Below are 17,494 nucleotides of genomic sequence, written 5' to 3' on the forward strand. Positions count from 1 at the left end.
GGGTTCCTGGGAAGCAATGCCCACGTGCCCAGACGCACCCACTCTTAATACTGGCAGGCAGGAAATGCGTCGTGCATAAGGCTTCTTTCTTTTTGCTGTTGTGGTTCTTGTTTTGTTTTGGGGCCACACTCTGTGGTACTCAGGGTTTCTCCTGGCTCTGCACTCAGAAATCACTCCTGGTGGGCTTGGGGGACCGTACAGGATGCCAGGGATAGAACCCAGGTCTGCTGTGTGCAAGGCAGACACCCTCCCTCCCAGCTGTGCGATGGCCCCGACCCCTTTCCCTGTGGCTTGTGCCAGGACCTGGCATTTTGGGTGCTGGCCGGACGAGCTCGAGCTCTCTCTCCTGTCTGCACAAACAACCTGTCAGAAGAAGGGGGCGAGTCTGACCTGCAAGGGTGAGGGAGTCCCGGGTCCCTCCCACTGTCCCAGTGCTCTGCCGATTTGGTGTGACCTGACCAGGGAAACCCAGGGCTCAGAGATAGTGGAGAGAATCTTCTAGCAGCCAGCCCCAACCTCCATGCACCCCAGAAGTGAGTGTGAGGTCTTGGGGTCCATGCATCCCTCACATGACCAGACACTGCCCCACCTGCCCATATGTGTATATTGGGGCTTCTCTAGCCGCACCCCAGCTAAGTGAGGGTCCGAGTCAGGGGAAGACTTTGTGCTCCTGAGTCAACACCGCTTCCTCCAGGTGGTCCTACTGGTTGCCCAGTTTTTGCTCTGGACTATGAGCCACTGTGGGGAGGGACACAGAGGGGACCCCAGATAGGTGGTGTGGATTCCCCATCACCCCACAGAGTGACAGGAAGAAGGAACCCAACTGGTTTTGTCTACAGAACAGCGGCGGCCGTGAGCACACCTGGGAGGTGGGGGGACAGGCAGGGGGGCTACCGGGACAATGTTAGCGGCTCCCAGCACACTTGTGACAGTCGCTGGAGTCTAAGGGGAAGGGGAGCAGGAGCCCAGAAATCAGGGCGAGACTTCACGGTGATGGAGCATCAGAACTGAGTCAGGTACCTGGCACAGAGAGGGGTGGAATGGGGAGGAGGGGGCTGTAAACACAGAGACCATCTGAGAGGGTTTCCTGGGGTGGTGGCAGCTAGGTGGGGCGGGTCCCCCAAGAACCGACCTCACGTTCCTCCTGGGCTCACAGAGCACTCGAGACGTCTGCGAACCTGCCAATGGAGACGGGCCCCGTGGCCCGAGCAGGAGCAACACTCGCAGTCCAGCTCAGCTTGGCAGCCAGCCAGCCAGCCCGGGCTGCTGGTTTCTGTGCTCAGAATCACTCCGGCCGCTCCCGCCTCTGCCCGCTGCTGGCCTGGGCTCCCGCTCTCCCAGGCTCCCCACCTCAGCGAGCCGCTGCTGGGACCCGTGGGGTCCTGCCCTCAGGCTCGGTGCCCAGAGACCCGGCGGCGGGTGGGCACGGGGCCAGCGGGCAGGGCAGGGCCGCCGGGCACGGCCTGGCCCTGAGTCACGGCCGCCCGTTCATTTCTTCCGTGCCCCTCCCTGGCCCCGGCCACCGCCTGGCTCAGCGCCTGGAACTCCAGGACGAGACTGGATGGCCGGGGCTGCCCACGCGGGGCGGGCAGGGGGAGCAGAGGGGAACAACCGCTTCCCCCCCCCCGGAGCCTAGTACCCCCTGCCCATGGGGGCCACCTCAGGCTGCCCGCCTGCCTTGGCAGCTGTGAGCGGCCTCTCCAAGCCGTGAGATGTGTTTTTATGTGGCTGTTTGCGTGTATTCTTGTATACACACATGTACCTGACTCGTGTGCTTGCTACGTGTATCTGTTTGCATGTATGTTTGTTCTTGTGTGCTTGTATGATCACATGTGTTTATTGCATGTCGTGTACCTGTGTGTGCTCGCACGTGTTTGCATGTGTTTCGTGCTCTTGTGCACATGTGTGGCCACGTGTGTTTGTGTGTGCATGTGGCGTGTGTTTATTGTGTGTGTGTGCTTTGTATGTGTTCATATGAACATTGTGTGCTGTCCAGGATGCGAGGGACTGGGCACAGCAGGGCCTGACATCCACATTGCATGGAAACCCTCATCTCTTGGCCCCGTTCGAACCTCCGCATCCTCCCAGAGAAATGGGCATATAGCATCAGCCCAGAGCTCAGCTCAGTCCGCCTCCCCCAAAGGGGTCACCCTGACCCCCTTGAGGAACTCCTGCTAGCGTCCGCAACGCCTGGCCCGCTCCACCAGGGGTGGGCAGGGCCCCGCACCAGCCAGGTTGGCAAGGCACCCCCCCCTCAAGAAGAGACAGCGGCCAGCTGGCCGCTCCCCAGCCTGCAGGGGCCTCACTGCTCGGCGAAGCCTCCTCCCTGGCGCCTGATCCCCCAACCAACCCCCTGTTCCCTTGGAATCCCCCTTCCCCCATGGCAGCGGCGATGCTGGGACTGGGTGCGTGGGCCCTGGCCACCCCCAGGAGAGACGGGGGTGTACTCGGGGTCCAGGGTGGGGGAGGTCGGGTGCACGGTGGTTCCATGCAAGGTGGTGCTTGTGAAAATGTCACCAAAGACGTAAGAGGGCGAAGGGTGACAGCGCAGTGACAGTCGCTGAGAGCAGCTGGGATAAAGGCCACCGCGTCACCGTGACTGTCCTCCCGGAGCCCACCAGGTGTCCGTGACAGGCGCAGGAGGGCCAGAGCCTGGCACGCCCCGGGGTGGGCAGCAAGTTCCCCGCGCGGAGACTGAAGCCCAGGTGAGGGCCCAAGCGAGGGTCCTGGGCATCCTGCCGAGATTGGGGGGCTGGGGGGGGCCGTTGTCATTCCTGCCCTGGGTCCTGGTGGCCACTCAAAAGCCGCAGTGGGGACCAGATTGTCCTCACACTGCCCAGGGAACTCTGAGGGCATCTGGCCAGGCATGGAAGAAGCAGAAGGCGAGGGGTGTGGGTACTCTATGGGGGCACAGGGCGGGTGTCAGGCCTGGGGGAACCCCAACATGGGAACTAGGAGGGGGGACTCAGGGCCAGGCACCAAGGGTCCCCGTCACCCTTGGAAGCTCCCCAAAATATCTGGGAAAGAAGCAAGTGCAGGCTCACTTTTCTGTTTCATTTTATTTTGGGGCCACACCCGGCGACACTCAGGGGTTCCTCCTGACTCTGCGCTAAGGAATTGCTCCTGGCAGGCTCTGGGATCATATGAGAGGCAAGGGATCGAACCCGGGTTGACAGTATGCAAGGCCAAGGCCCTCCCCTGAGCATTGTAGTTTCTCCACAATCCTGCCCATGCCCATGGGGGAGGCCTGTGGGTCACAGACAAGAGTGAGGATGTCGCATTGCATAATTGGGGTGAGGGGGGCATGGTTCTCCTCAGCCCAGAAAACATGGGCTTTCTGGGGCAAAGCCTCGCTTCCACGGGTCCACCCGCCAGCCCGTGGGGCACCCAGGGGCCACTCGGGGACACCATGAGGAGCCCAAAGGAGGGACAATCTATGTTGTGCCCCAAGTGGGCAGGGGGCAGGGCGGGAGGAGACGCAGCGGAGGGTCCAGGACACCCCAAGGGCCAGTTCTTCATGATGGGGGAGATGGGGGGGACATGAACCTGCCCCCCCCCCGAGATCACAGGCTGCACAGAACACAGCGTGGGAACGAGACCCCCTGGGACCCACGGGCTCCCCCCCCCCCCCCGTCTTATCCCTTCTGGGCCCAGAACCCGCCTCCACACACCCCCCCCTCCTGCTGCCCAACTTGTTGAAGCTTGAGAGCTCGATAAAAGAGGCACTCACTTCTGGAACCGGGGCCACCCGCCACTCCGGGGCGCCAAGCGTGTGAACCCGAAGTCCAGCCCGGCGAGACACTGTCGAGGAGGTGTCGCCCTCTGGGCCTCCCCCTACCCCACCCCCAGGTCCTTTTGGCTCCCAGGCCCCGGGGTGGGGCACAATCCCGGATGACTTCCTGAAGGAGTCTGCGCTGGGAAACCTCCTCCCGGGAAGATCAACAGGACAAACAGACAGACAGGCCCGGGGGACTTCCTTCTCCCACTGGGCAGGGTGGCCCGGTGGTGGGTTCCTGGCAAGGGGACCTGAGCAGGCCCAGGCCTGGAGGAGGGCGACCCCTGTGGCAGGGATGCCAGAGTCCAGCCCCTGTGTGTGTTTGTTTTGGGGGGTGTCAAGGTTTTGGGGGGATCCTACCCTCCCTGAGCCAGGACCCTCACATCCCCTATGCCATCCCTAGCCCCTTTACCGGGGCTCCTCAGACCCCCTCCCCAATATCCAGGCACCCCAGGAGCCGGGGAAGGGAGGAGCCCAGGGGAACCTAGCTGTGACAAGCAGGCAAGCCTGGGAGGCTCCCAGGAGGAGGTGAGATGGGAGTGACAGTGGGTGGGACCGAAGCCAGGTCCCAAGTGCCACCCAGCAAGGTGTCTCGGTCACTAAGTCGCCCCCGGGAGACTCCAGCGACACCCCCAGCTCCCCACCCCCAGGGCTCCCGGCCCCGCAGACACGTGTGTGGGGCGGGCGCAGGGAGGGCGGGCTGCCGGGAGGAGGAGGCGACGGCCACGTCCGGCGCTGGGCTGGGGCTGGAGGCCCGTCCCCCTGCGCGCCAACCCTGCTGCTGTCTTTCCCCGGGCAGAGGCAGAGGCCCAGGCGGCCGAGCGGGCGGAGGACGCGCCCCGGGGCGCTCCGGGGACCCCCAGCGGAGCCATGAGGGTCCACGACAGGTACTCGACCCTTCCAGCCGAGGACCGCAGCGTCCACATCGTCAACATCTGTGCCCTGGACGAAGACGGCCGGCGCGGGTCCGAGGGCACGGTGAGTGGGGCGCTGGGGTGTGGGGTGACACCTGCCTTCCTTGGTGGGGACCCAGGACAGGGGCTGGAGCAAGCTGGACCGGGACCCCAGTCACCCCCCAACAACCTTGGGTCTCCACCGGGCCAGCAGTGTGGGCTGGGGGCGACCAGGACCCCCAAGAAGGGAGAGGGGAGCGAGCCAGGCTGCTTCTCCGTCACCTGCAGGTCTCCCTTGGGTCCCTCCCCGGCTCCACCCTGCTGTCTGGTTCCCTCGCTCTGGGGGTACCAGACATTCAAGATCTGCTGGGGGTGGCCCACCGCACGGGGGACCCCTCGATGGCATCAGCCCACCCACCCTCTGGGCTCCTCGACCTACTGAGATCACCCCTCACCCTCCCCGGGGCAGGGGTGGGAGTGGCTGAAAAGTTGGAAGAAAAGTTTTGCTCGGGAGGGAAAGAGCAGAAAAGGGAGAAAAAGGAGGAGGAGGAGGAGGAGGAGGAGCCAGAAGGGATTTGGGGCCCCTCCAGGCCCCTGAGCCCCATCTCCCCCCACCCCCAGGTCCTAGCACAAGGGGGTGTTGGCCAGCAGCCCCTGCCATATCTCCCATCACAAAGGGGGTGCCCTGTGGGAATTGGGGGGTTCTCTGTCCTGGGCTCGATTGATGGGGACTGGATAGAAGCCGGCCCCGCCCTATAGATCACGGCTGCCCGCACCCCGGGGGACCCATCAGGAATGAGTCTGGGGGGACCTTGCCCACCCAGTCCCAGAGGGTCTAGCACAGAAGGGAAACTGAGGCCAAGCCAGAGCTGTCTGCTTCTCCCCATGCACCGGCAGATACTGAGGCTGGGGTCAGGGAAGGAGCTGCAGGGAGCTGTGACCCCCAGTGGGTGGGCCCCGTAGAGAGGCAGGAGGCGATGGTGGCACTGAGGCCGGGGGTCCGGGGTGCCCTGAGGACAAAGCTAGACTGGGAGCCACAGGCCCCAGGCTCTGCCTCCATCCAGGATCCACAAAATGCTCCCCAAAACCCAGTATCAGAGAGGGAAATCACTTTCTCCCAGCCTCACGTGCATCTCACATAGAGGTTGGCCCCTGGGCACCCCGGGCAGAGAAATGGGCAAAGCCCGCCCAGGGGATGGCCGCAGACCAGACACTCAAGGCGGCCCCGGGGCTTGTCTGTGGGGTGCAGGTGCCTGAGGGAACCCCTGGCCCAGCCCTAATTGCGGCCCTGGGTTGAGTCACCCCACCAGGCTGTGCTGAGCCCGCAGGGGCTGACTGGAGGGCGTGGGCAACGTTCCAGAAGGTTCTGACAGAGACAGACAGACAGACGTTCCAGAAGGTTCTGACAGAGACAGACAGGCAGGCAGGCAGGCAGGCAGGCAGGCAGGCAGGCAGAGGCTTCCCAGACAGGCGTCCTGGCCCAGTGGACAAAACGGACCCTGCCAGCCAGCCAAGCTGTGGCCCCACTGGCTGCATTTCCCAGTCTCTCTCTCTCTCTCTCTCTCTCTCTCTCTCTCTCTCTCTCTCTCTCTCTCTCTCTCTCTCTCTCTCTCTCTCTCTCTCTCTCTCTCTCTCTTTGGTCTGTTTCTCTGTCTCTGTTCCTTTGTCTCTCTGCCTCTCCCTCTCTGTCTCTCTCTCTTTCTTTCTCTGTCTCTTTGTCTCTATCTCTTTGTATCTGTCTGTCTGTCCCTCTGCCTGTTTCTCTCTCTCTGTCTCTGCCCCTTTGTGTTTCTTTCTTTCCCTGTCTGTCTCTGTCTCTCTGTGTGTCTGTCTGTCTCTCTCTTTCTCCTGGCTTGGTCCTGCTCTTTGGGCTCCTCTCTGGACGGTGCCTATTGTCCCTCTTCCAAGTGACGGTCGTCTGTGGTCCTGTCTGGGCGCCGACAAGCCCCGGCAGGGTGGCCTCCTGCCCGCTGAGTCGGCTGACAGAGAGAGAGAGAGAGAGAGAGAGAGAGAGAGAGAGAGAGAGAGAGAGAGAGAGAGAGAGAGAGGAGAGAGAGAGAGGCCCTGCCAGTGTGTGAAGAGATGCTGCGTACCAGCCGAGGGGGGCTGTGACTGAGGGGCGAGGCGAGGGCAAGGCTGGGAGGAGGCAGGCTCTGAAACCGGACCCCCTTTCCCTCCCCTACCCCTTCCCGGAGTACCTGAGCTCATAGGCCAGGCCCCTCGTGTTTGGAGCCAGAGCGCAGGAAAGACGCCCGGGACACAGTGTGGGTGGGGTTGAAGTTCCACAGCCCAGGGGGGCACATGCCTGCCCCTCCCTCCCCAGAGCTCCCGAGGCCCCAGGGCGCCCCCTGAGCTCCTGCCCGCCTCCCCTTCCCTATACCCCCTCAGGGTCCCCCAATTCTTGGGGCGTCATCTGCACCTGCTTTTCCCTCATCCTGGCATGAACCCAGGTCAGGCCGTGTGGGCAGGGCTGGGCGCCTGGATTTGGAGACTGTGCATATGTCATGCATTCGTCCATCCACTCATTCATTCATTCATTCATTCATTCAATAATGCTGGTCTTCCTGGGACCTATACACTTCAAGGTGCAGAACAAGCCCCCAAGCTTTTTGTTTGTTTGTTTGGGGAGGGGGATCCCACACCAAGAAGAGCTCAGGGTTTCCTCCTGGCTCTGCACTCAGGAATCACTCCTGGCAGACTCGGGGGACCCCGTGGGATGCAGGGGATCGAACCCAGTCGGCCACACGCAAGGCCAACACCCTCCCTGCTGTGCTCTTGCTCCAGGCCTGAGGTTTAGCTCTGTGCCCCTTGTCCCGGCTGGAAGGAGCCTTGGTCTGGCACAGCCCCTTCACTGCAGGCTGAGGAGCTTGGAAGGAGCCCTCATGGGGTCCCCAGGTTCTAGGGGATACTTGGTCTATGCTCCCCAGGACAAGGTGCTCCTGCCACCTCACCTGGCATGCCCAGGAGGGAAACGGGACTCCACACACCCAGGCAGGGTGGACAGGACCCACGCCCTGCCCTGCTCACGGCCCTCTTCACTGCACCCACCCAGATTCCCTCCTCCTTGAGCCACGAGCTGGTCTGTCCATCTGCTCCCCAGAAAGGCTTCACAGGATGGAGCTGGGGGGGGGGAGTTGTGGGGGGCAGGGCCAGGCCCGGAACTGGGCAGTTGGGGGGGCCCTGGGTGTGGAAACCGGGCGAAGAGGGAGTTCGGGCCTCAGCATACAGGGTTCAAGTTAGCCCAGACCCCGAGCGACCCTCTGCGTGGACAGAGCTTGGGGCCATTCGAGGGTCTTTCAGGGTACTTCCAGCACCCTCAAACCTGGGCTTCTCCATCTCAGGATCCTTTGGGAAAATGGAGAAACTGAGGCAGGGCCTTTAGCCTTCCTGCCCAGATAGCTCATCCAGCCGTCCACCAGGCTTGTGCTTGGCTTTGGGGTGAAGGACATTAGAGGGGGTGTTGACCTCGCGGGGGCAGAGTGTTCAGCTCAATCGGTCCGAGGACCCCTGAACCAATCTTTTGGGGTGTGCTGGCTCCCTTCTCACTCCCCCTTCTTCTGCACCCCAGCTACTGAACTCCCTGTCTGTGGATCCCGATGCCAAGTGCAAGTTCGGGCTCTTCTTCCGCGATGGCCAGCGCAAGGTGGACTATGTCTTGGTGTACCAGCACCGGCGGGGAGGTGGCAGCAGGACTCCAGGCCGGCGCGGACAGCCTGGGAGCGATGCCACAGTCATTGCCCGAGGAGCTCGGCAGGACCAGCCGCTACCCGGCGCAGGGTCGCCGCTGGGGTCGGGCACGGCCGAGACCCCCCTGGACTACCATGAGGATGACAAGAGGTCACGCCGGGACGAGTACGAGGGGAACCTGCTGGATGCTGGGCTGGAGCTGGAGCGGGATGAGGATGTAAGAGAGCCCCGGACCCCAGACCTCAGACCAGGAACCCCAGCCCTGAGACCTGAGATGACCCCAGACTTCAGACCTGAGGCCCTAGATCCTGAGATCCTAGACCTGAGACCCCAGACATCAGACCCGAAACCACCAACCCAAGACCCCAAAACCCTGAGACCCCAGACCCCAGACCCAGGACCCCATACCTGAAACCCTGAGACCCCCCAGACCCTAGACCTGAGGCCCCAGACCTTGAGATCTTAAACCTCAGACCCCAAATCCCAAGACCCCAGACTTGAAACCAGCAGCCTGAGACCTCAAAACCCTGAGACCCAAGACCCGAAACCCTAGACCTGACACCACAGACCTGAGTCCCCAGACCTGAGACCCTAGACCTGACAGCCCAAACCCTACACCTGAGACCCTAAAATCCTGGACCTTACACTCCTGGCCCCGAGATGGGGCCATACAATGGGGCCCTCACGTCTGGGGGCAGGTCACAGCATTGGGAGGATCCTAGGGGTGGGACACACATCAGCAGGAGGGGTCCCCCAAGGCTCTGGGTGAGAGTGAAAGGTCACCCCCCACCACCATCCCCTCACATGCTGGCTGGGCTGACCCTGCAGTGACCCTCTGTGAGGCATTTTGATCCCAGGTCCCTCTCGGGACTGTCCTGGGGCTGACCCCGCCCTTCTCCCACCTCAGTTTCTTACCTGACCCCCCCTGCTGTTACCCTGAAATTCCACAGCCCCCTCTTCCTTCACCCCCCAAAAGATCCTCTCCAGGGGGAATTCTGGGGTGACATGGAGCAAGATGGAACCCCAACCCTTTCTGTAGAGCGGGTCTTTGGTCTGGAGTTGGGGGCCTCCAGGCTGCCCAAACCCCAAGAATCTGGGAACGTGTCAGTGAGGGAGCACTATGGGGGGAGGCTGAATCCGGGTGTCCTCTGACCCTCAGGGCACCCTCGGGTGGGGACGGGGCCCACTCAGGGCAAGGGAGTCTCCGATTTCACGACCCCCCTCCACCCACCTCTGTGCTGGTCCATGGCACATGGAGGGCTGGGACATGGGACTCAACGTGGGTCTCTGGCTGGCCGGGCCTCAGTTTCCCCTGAGCAGGTGCCCAGGAAGAGAGTCTTTGGGGCGAGTGAGTGACCCGGCCCGGAGGAAACTTGCCAGCAGCCATATTCACTCCCCACAGATGCTCAGGTCTCGGTGACTGTCCCCCGGATCCCAGCTCGCAGGTCATTGGGCCCTGTCTTGCCACGTTCAACTGTGTTTGAACTGCTCTTGTGACTACGGTGTAGATAGGGCCGTGTTTGAGCTGCCCATGAGATCATGTTGTAGACAGGATGAGTTTGAAACTGCTCAAGCGACTGTGCTGTAGACAGGGCCATGCTTGAACTTCCCCCATGACCGCAATATAGACAGGGCTGTGTTTGAACTCCATGTAACTATGGGGTAGACAGCATGTGTTTGGACTCCTTATGTGATGCCATGTAGACAGGGCCATGTCTGAACTGCTCCCGTGACTGCCGTGTAGACCAGCCTCTGTGTCTCCATCAGGTCATAAAGCGTTTTATGGGCGCCCACAGCTTTCATCACAGGAGGCGCCAGAACTCTGGGGCTCCCCAGGTGGGAGTGAGAGCAGGGAGGGGGGCCTGGAATCCTCTGCTGGGTCTGGCACCTGGCCCTGGGGGACTCGCCCTTCTGAGGATCCTTCCCCGGGGGAGGCCTCAGGTGGCCAGGAGGTGAAGCCGAAGCCGGGAAGCCAGGCCCTGAGGATCCACAGTCCAGCCTCACCCAACGGGAATCAAAATGTGGGGCTCATTCCAGGTTCTGGGGTGATTCTGCCACTGGCTCCCCATGCCAAGGACCCCCAGACTCTGCACCTGGCCCTCACGCCGTCTCATATCCCACTGCACCCCGGAACTGGCAAGGGCCTCAGATGGTGCTGAATAGTCCTGGGAAGGGTAGTCTGGGTTTTTCCTCCAGTGAGGCTAAGCAGGGGCCCCAGACCCCAGCCTGGATAGAGGCCTGTTTGGGACCGTCCATCTTTCCCATTGTGCTGAGAGAGCTTATCCAGCCCGCACACCTTCAGCCTGACCTGAACACCCTCAGTCTGGTCTGCACATCCTCATCCCAACCTGCACAACCTCTGCTTTGGTGGCCTCCCGGGGTCCTGACCTTGTCTTCCCACAGAACACCCCCAATCGGGTCCCTACACCTCCACAGGCCCCCAGACTGAAGTCCCTACTGGCAGGGAGACCCCACCTCCCGTTGCCTCACTATTCCTTTCTTGGGGAATAACCAAGCTGGACAGCGGTGTTGGTAACATCGGCCATGACTGTGTTCAGCCACCTCGGGCCCCTTCCCTGCACCCCCTAGATGCTCCATCGGGAGAGACCCACAGCTCGTGCCACAAGCAGCTTTCCTGAATCTGGGAAGCTGTGTTGGGTCTTCGCATAGTGACCTCCATGTCAGGAAATCAGTCATCCCTCTCCCGGCACTGGTGCCAACCTAAATGCCAGGACACTAAACCCCTCTGGGCTCTCCTGGCCCTCTGGAGATTGGCACGGCCAACGGGGGGTCAACAGCCTAGCTGGTGGGCTCCGCTATTCGGGTCAGGGAGAGGCAGGCTTGGGGACAGTGTGGGGAGGGTATGCTGGATGCTAGACCCTCCCCAATGAGGCACACATGGCATCTCTTGGTTGGCAGAGGGGGAGGCATCGCTATGTCTTCAGGCAGCACAGTCCAGACTCAACCATGGACCCAAGTTGGTCTTAGGGCCCAGAGTCGAAGGACGAGACCACACAATTGAAATAAAGCAAAGCAAAACTTCATTCCATTAACCAACAAACTACAAAGTGACTGGCCAGGGCCGCCTCCCTCAGGAAGTGACACCCCACTCCAAGGGGGTCACAAGCCAAGTTCTACAGGGCTAGAAGCAGAAATTTTGACTTTTTGTTTTGTTTTGTTTGGGTGCCACACCCAACAGCGTAAAGGGGTTACTCATGGCTTTCTGCTCAGAAATAGCTCCTGGAATATGGCATATGGCACTGAGGACCGTATGGGATGCCGGGATTGGAAGTCTTGACTTTGAAGTTGATTTAAGTTGACTGGCTGTTGTCTGGAGTGTTTCTAGGGTTTTCCATGTGTCCTTTTATGGTCGAGGTGTAGGGTTAGGGTTGTGTTGTTTCTAGGGTCTTGAGGCCGGCGTCATTATCTTTGGGATAGAAACTTAACCCTGACGTGGAAACTTGACTTTGGGCTGACAAAATGGAGTCTCTTCTGCTCCAGGCTTCACAGTTGGCATGTGCAGAAGTGAGGGCACCCGATGGACACCCTTTCCCCTTCTCACTCTGCATCCCCGTGATCTTCCCAGATAGTCATTCCCACCGGAATCCACAGGGCTTTGCTGTGGCTCAGACAGGACTGAGTGGGGCCACAGGGAGAGAACGTGGGGGGTGTTGGGGCGCTGGGTACCCCACAGGCTGCCCCTGTCCCATCAGCCAGACTCAGCAGGGCAGGAGTTTCTTTGGGGGGGGGTGGTCTGGGTGACCCCTTCTGGGATGCCCGAAACCCTTTTCTCTAAGTCAGCCCTAGGGGCTCAGGCTCCTGTGCTCACCCTCAAACCCCAGACTGTGCCTGCACTCAGATGGGGACGTGGTGGGGACAGAAACTGGATCTTCCCCCAGCTTCCCTCTGCCCCCTCAAACATCTGTTACCCTCCCCCAAGGTCTTCCTGAGTCCTTTTTGTTTTTGGGTCACACCCAGCAGTGCTCAGGGGTTCCTCCTGGCTCTGTGCTCAGGAATCACTTCTGGCAGTGCTCAGGGTACCCTTTGGGATGCCTGGATCGAACCCAGGTTGGCTGCGTGCAAGGCAAATGCTCTCCCCGCTGTGCTGTCACTCTGGCCCCAGAACCTCCTTTTCTTTTTTTTTTTTTTCTTTTTTTTTTTTTTTTTTTTGGTTTTTGGGCCACACCCTGTGAGGCTCAGGGGTTACTCCTGGCTATGCGCTCAGAAGTTGCTCCTGGCTTCTTGGGGGACCATATGGGACACCGGGGGATCGAACTGCGGTCCGTCCTAGGTTAGCGCAGGCAAGGCAGGCACCTTACCTCCAGCGCCACCGCCCGGCCCCAGAACCTCCTTTTCTAAGTAAAAATTGGGCCCCTTGACTTCCATCATTGTCCTCTGTCTGGGGCCCCTTTCTGATTTAGGCTTTTCTAATAAAACGCTCCAAGAAGAAGCCTCTGGGGTCCCCCAGAAGTCATCTTTGGAGTCTGGCTGAATTAGGCTTGCCTGTCCTGCCCTTAAAAAGGACCAATTAATGGGGCGGGAGCGACAGCACAGCAAGGAGGACTTTTGCCTTGTACATGGATAGCCTGGGTTCTCATAGGGTCCCCCGAACCTGGCAGGAGAGACGCCTAAACAGAGCCAGGAGTCACCCCTGAGCACTATCAGGTGTGGCCCCAAAACCAAACGAATAAAAAGGGCTGCCTGGAGACAGGGAGCCCCAGGACAGGCCCGTCACCCCTTGTTCAGCTGCAGGCAGGGCCCTGGGCCTGACTCGACCTCCGGTGTCCCCGCTGGTGACTCCCAGAATTCTCGAAGACTCGGGGGAGCCCGTGACGCCCCAAACACGTTAGGGAGCCCCTTGGAATCATGGGAGGTCGGGAAGGAGATGCAGAGCAGATATCCCAGTGGTCAGGCTGGTCCTGGAGGGGGACCGGGTGGGTGTCCCAGCACTGACCAAGCACCCTCCCCCCAGACCAAGCTCCCCGGCGTGGGCTTCGTGAAGATCCACGCGCCCTGGGCTGTGCTGTGCCGTGAGGCCGAGTTCCTCAAGCTCAAGATGCCCACGAAGAAGGTGAGTTCTGGCCCTGCAGGACCCCGGACTGGGGGGGGGGGGCATAGGCATGGCCCAGGTGGGGGTCCCTGAGTGGGGAAGTTGCAGACCCTCCTCTAGCCAGGTCAGGCCTATCAGTTGAGGGTCAGAGCTTTCAAGAAGGTGCAAGAGAACTTTTGAGAAGGGTTCAGAGCACTTTCTGAAAGTTTTCAGTGAACTTTCCAGAAGGTTCCAGAGAATTTTCCAGAAGGTTCCACAGTGCTTTCCGAAAAGTTCTAGAGAACTTTCCAGAAGTTTCCAAAGAGCAGGGCTATGTGATGCACCCAAGAACCTTTAGTTCCACCAGGAAGATCCAGTCATCATGACCCCGTGGGCCATGAGCCTGATGGACCCTGTGGCTCCGAGCCCAGTCTGGTGACTGTTTCCGCCTTGTCCCCCCAGGTCTACCCCATCCACGAGACCCGTGGGATCCTGAGGAAGATCAACTCGGTGCTGCGGAAACTCATGGAACCCTTCCAGCCGCGCGTGACCGAGCACCGGCCACAGACCATGAAGCGCCTGTCCTACCCCTTCTCACGGGAGAAACAGCACCTGTGAGTGGGGCCTCATGGCCGGCCCTGGGGGACCCAGGACCTCGTGCCCTGTCCCTCCCCAGCCAGCCCTGTCATCCCTGCCCCTGGCAGCCACCCCCACGGGAGCCCAGAGGTTGCCTGGCAGAGCCGTGTCCTCCCCCGTCCCCTGGGCCAGCGGGGCATAGCCACCTGGCCAGGCATGAGAGGCTGGGGGTGTTCCAGAAACCCCAAGAGGTCCGTGAGATGGCTTGGGAACTTCCGGGTCTCCTAGGCCCAAACCTGGGGCTTTCTACTCCAGTGAGCTGCTCCCTGAGGTCACCTCTCATGGGGTAGGGGGAGGTCACAGGCATCAAAGCAAGCTGCTGCCCTGCCCAGCCATGCCAACCAGGGTTCCCTGCATTAGAGGAAGGAGATACCTCCCCTTGTCTCTGAGAACTTTCCAGAAGGTTCCAGAAAGGCCTGCAGGAAGTGGGTCCCACTGCTATGCCACAGCGGCCCCAGCCCCAATCTAAGCAAGGGTGCTGTCATGCATCTAGTGTGCTGAGGGACCTCAAAAATGATGGGGGAGCACTGGAGGGTCAGGACCCCCCACCCCAGTTAGCCCATATGTCCCACTGGACTCCTGTGTCTCAGACCCCTCCACACACACTGCCTGAGATAGTGTAAGACTCAGGGAGTTGAGACCCACAGGGGCACTTTGGAAAACGGGGATTCCTCTCTGTCCCCCCTTTCTACAGATTCGACTTGTCTAACAAAGATTCCTTTTTCGACAGCAAGACACGGAGCACAATTGTAAGTATGAGGCAGGGCCTCGGCTCCCTGGGAGATGCCTGATAGGTTTGTCTCAGAGAGACTGGGGGAGACGTGGGGTGTGGGGGGGCATTGCTAATTGTTTGTGGCAGAGATAATTAGGATAATGAAACCCCAGGCAGGCTCTTGGGGCCCAGGGGAGGGACGGCCCAGAGAGGCTGAACAGACGTCTGCTGAACCCTAGCTGTCTCGCTAGCAGGCTAGCAGCCGTCCTTCCCCACCACCCCTTCCAGTTCCTGGGTGTCCTGTCTGTCGTGGGGCGAGGGGGGGGGTGGGCAGAAAGCAGGCAGGAGGGTGTGGGTTGGGGCGTCATTCCTGGGCCTTGTCCCAAGGAGCGAAGGAAGCGGACTTCTTCGCCAGGGCCGGGCCAGCCCGCCTCGAGGACTGGGGCACCAGCTCCGTGTTTATCTGCCGGCTGCCAATCTGTCAGCGCGCCAGGCTGGGCTATGCCCGGCTCTGTGCCCAGCTCTCTTGAATCACGAAAGCAGATTGTAACCTCTGCTCCCCATTTTGGGCCTGAAGGCCCAATCGGGGGGTGTGGGAGGGTAATCAAGGTCGCCCACAGCCAAGCTATGGGACTTGGGTGCCAGTCAACCATACGCCCAGTCCTGCCCAGCTCTGTGCCTTGGAACTCGAAGCCCGCAGCAAGCGAAGGAGGGGCAGGAGGCAGAACCGGCCCGACTCTCCGGACTGCCCAGCCCTATCCCGGATAGGGGCAGCCAGGCACCTGTCCCGGGATTCAAGCACCAGGATTCTAACTCCAGCCCCTGGAGCTGCCTGCCCAGGGCCCACACACTCCGGTGCCCAATGCCCAGGGCTCTGCTTCTCCTGGAGGTGACCAGAGACGGCCCGTCTGACCTGGAATCCCAATTGCAGAGCCTTATGAGAGCAAAGATGGGCATGGCAGCCGGGGAAACTGAAGCACACACCCTGTACTTCACCATGTTCAAATGCCCAGACATTGGGAGGGACCCAGGGGTCCCCTGTCCGGATGTGCCCCCTACAACCACATAGTGGGGTCCAGCCTAAGACCCTACAGTGAGGAGACCGCAGAAAGGGACTATCCGGCCAGGAAGGTTGTCTGAGCTGCCTGTGACCCCGTTTCCTTCTGGCAAGGGTCCTCCCTCCCTGGGGACCAGTTTCTGACTGGCCAGGGGAGCTTTTTCAGGGGTCCAAATGCTGGACTCCAATGGGGTCAGATAAAGTTGGGCCCTTGTTGCCTCCTGTGTCCTCCCTAGAGGACCCCACTCCCTGGTGGTCTGGGGATCCACACACAGTTGTGGGCAAGAGTCACGGTGTGGTCAGGCCTGTCCCCAAATGTGGGGTAAGGCTTGGGGAAGAGGGAGAGATGCCATGAGATCCCAGTGTTTCTAGAACCTTCCTGGCTCCTCCCCAGAACTGACCCTGCTGCCTGGGTCCAGTTGTCATAGCTCAGTAGAGGGGTCGGTGACAGTGGGCAGGGTCCCTGGGCATGCTGGTGGGACGTGGGCGGGCAGCATATCCAGGTCCTGCCGTGGGTGGTGGTGGGGGCTGGGTCCCCTGTTGGGACAGGGGCGGAGTGCTGTGGGGGACCCCCCCCCCCATGCCTCCCTGTCTCTGCAGGTCTACGAGATCCTGAAAAGAACCACGTGCACCAAGGCCAAGTACAGCATGGGTGAGTGCCACAGGTGGGGAGGGTTGGGGTGGGGTGGGGACTAGCAAGGAGTAGGGGACAGGGGTGGACAAGAGGGGGCAGGCAGGGTGGGTTGGGGAGAGGGAAGTGGGTGGGGCTTCAATGTGGGCGTGGCCTTGCTGGTGGGTGGGCATGGTGGGTAGAGTCCGATGGGCGGGGCTTTGTGTTGTGGGCGTGGTCTTCTGCAGGCAGGGCAGGCATGGTGGGTGGGGTAAGAGCAGTGGGCGTGGCCATGCAGGAGGTGGACAGGCCTGATAGGTGAAGTGAGCCTGGTGGGCGGGGCATACCAGCAAAGTGGGTGGGCCAGGCTGTGTGGGCGTGGCCAGGCAGGAGGTGGATAGGCTGGGTAGGCCTGATAGGTTGGAGTGAGCCACTGGGCGGGTCATATACGTGTGGTGGCGGAGTCTGGCACCATGGGGCAGAGCTTCCAGCAGCTGTGTCTGCCCTGCTGTCCAGGGCTCTGGGGTCTCGGGAGATCTGGGGCAGGAGGGACCTTCCTAGCCACACCAAAACCAAGGACTTTGGCTCCTAGAGGCCTGGCAGGCTTACCAAGCATTGACTCCTGGTGCAGTTTTCAGGATGCTGGGGATCCCCCTACGCCTCCCCAAGCCCACCCTGAGGCTGGCAGCAGGAATTGCATCAGTGCCCCCACTCAGAATCTGCTGTGCAGTGCCAGCTCCCATCACAGTCCTTTTCACCCAGCTGGTTTCTAACCATGGGTGTCACCTGCAGTGGCGGGAGCAGCTGAGAGGGGGATCCCTGAGACCTGCCTGGAAAGCCCAATGGGGAGAAGGGAGTCATATAGAGGAAGGAGATGCAGCCTCCAGGGTTCCCTCCAGAGTCAGCACTGGACCGGCCAGGAGGAGGCTTGTCCAAACTGCGCCTCCCTCTGTCACTCGGGAATCTGCACGTCTGACCGCCGGAGTCCAGAGGCTGTTCACTTTAGCCATTTCCATCGGGTCATCCTGTTTGTGTCCCCCAGATCTCTGCTCTTGCTGGTGCAAAAGGGATGGACTGAGGGGCCTTCCCTGCACT

The 17,494-nt window shown here is 61.0% G+C and overlaps 1 protein-coding gene across 1 annotated transcript in view; it reads left to right on the forward strand.

Annotated features, from left to right (window-relative positions):
• Positions 1-4,584: 4,584 nt before the first annotated feature.
• The window catches only part of ANO1 (anoctamin 1), a 51,930-nt gene continuing 39,020 nt past the window's right edge, over positions 4,585-17,494 (forward strand). The window contains exons 1-6 of the mRNA XM_049780898.1: positions 4,585-4,753; positions 8,237-8,572; positions 13,328-13,426; positions 13,847-13,998; positions 14,715-14,769; positions 16,390-16,441. Coding sequence (XP_049636855.1) covers positions 4,646-4,753; positions 8,237-8,572; positions 13,328-13,426; positions 13,847-13,998; positions 14,715-14,769; positions 16,390-16,441 — 802 coding nt within the window. The 5' untranslated portion in view covers positions 4,585-4,645. The remainder of the gene's footprint in view (positions 4,754-8,236; positions 8,573-13,327; positions 13,427-13,846; positions 13,999-14,714; positions 14,770-16,389; positions 16,442-17,494) is intronic.

The sequence above is a fragment of the Suncus etruscus genome, chromosome 9 (genome assembly GCF_024139225.1).
Source record: "Suncus etruscus isolate mSunEtr1 chromosome 9, mSunEtr1.pri.cur, whole genome shotgun sequence".
Lineage (NCBI taxonomy): Eukaryota > Metazoa > Chordata > Mammalia > Eulipotyphla > Soricidae > Suncus > Suncus etruscus.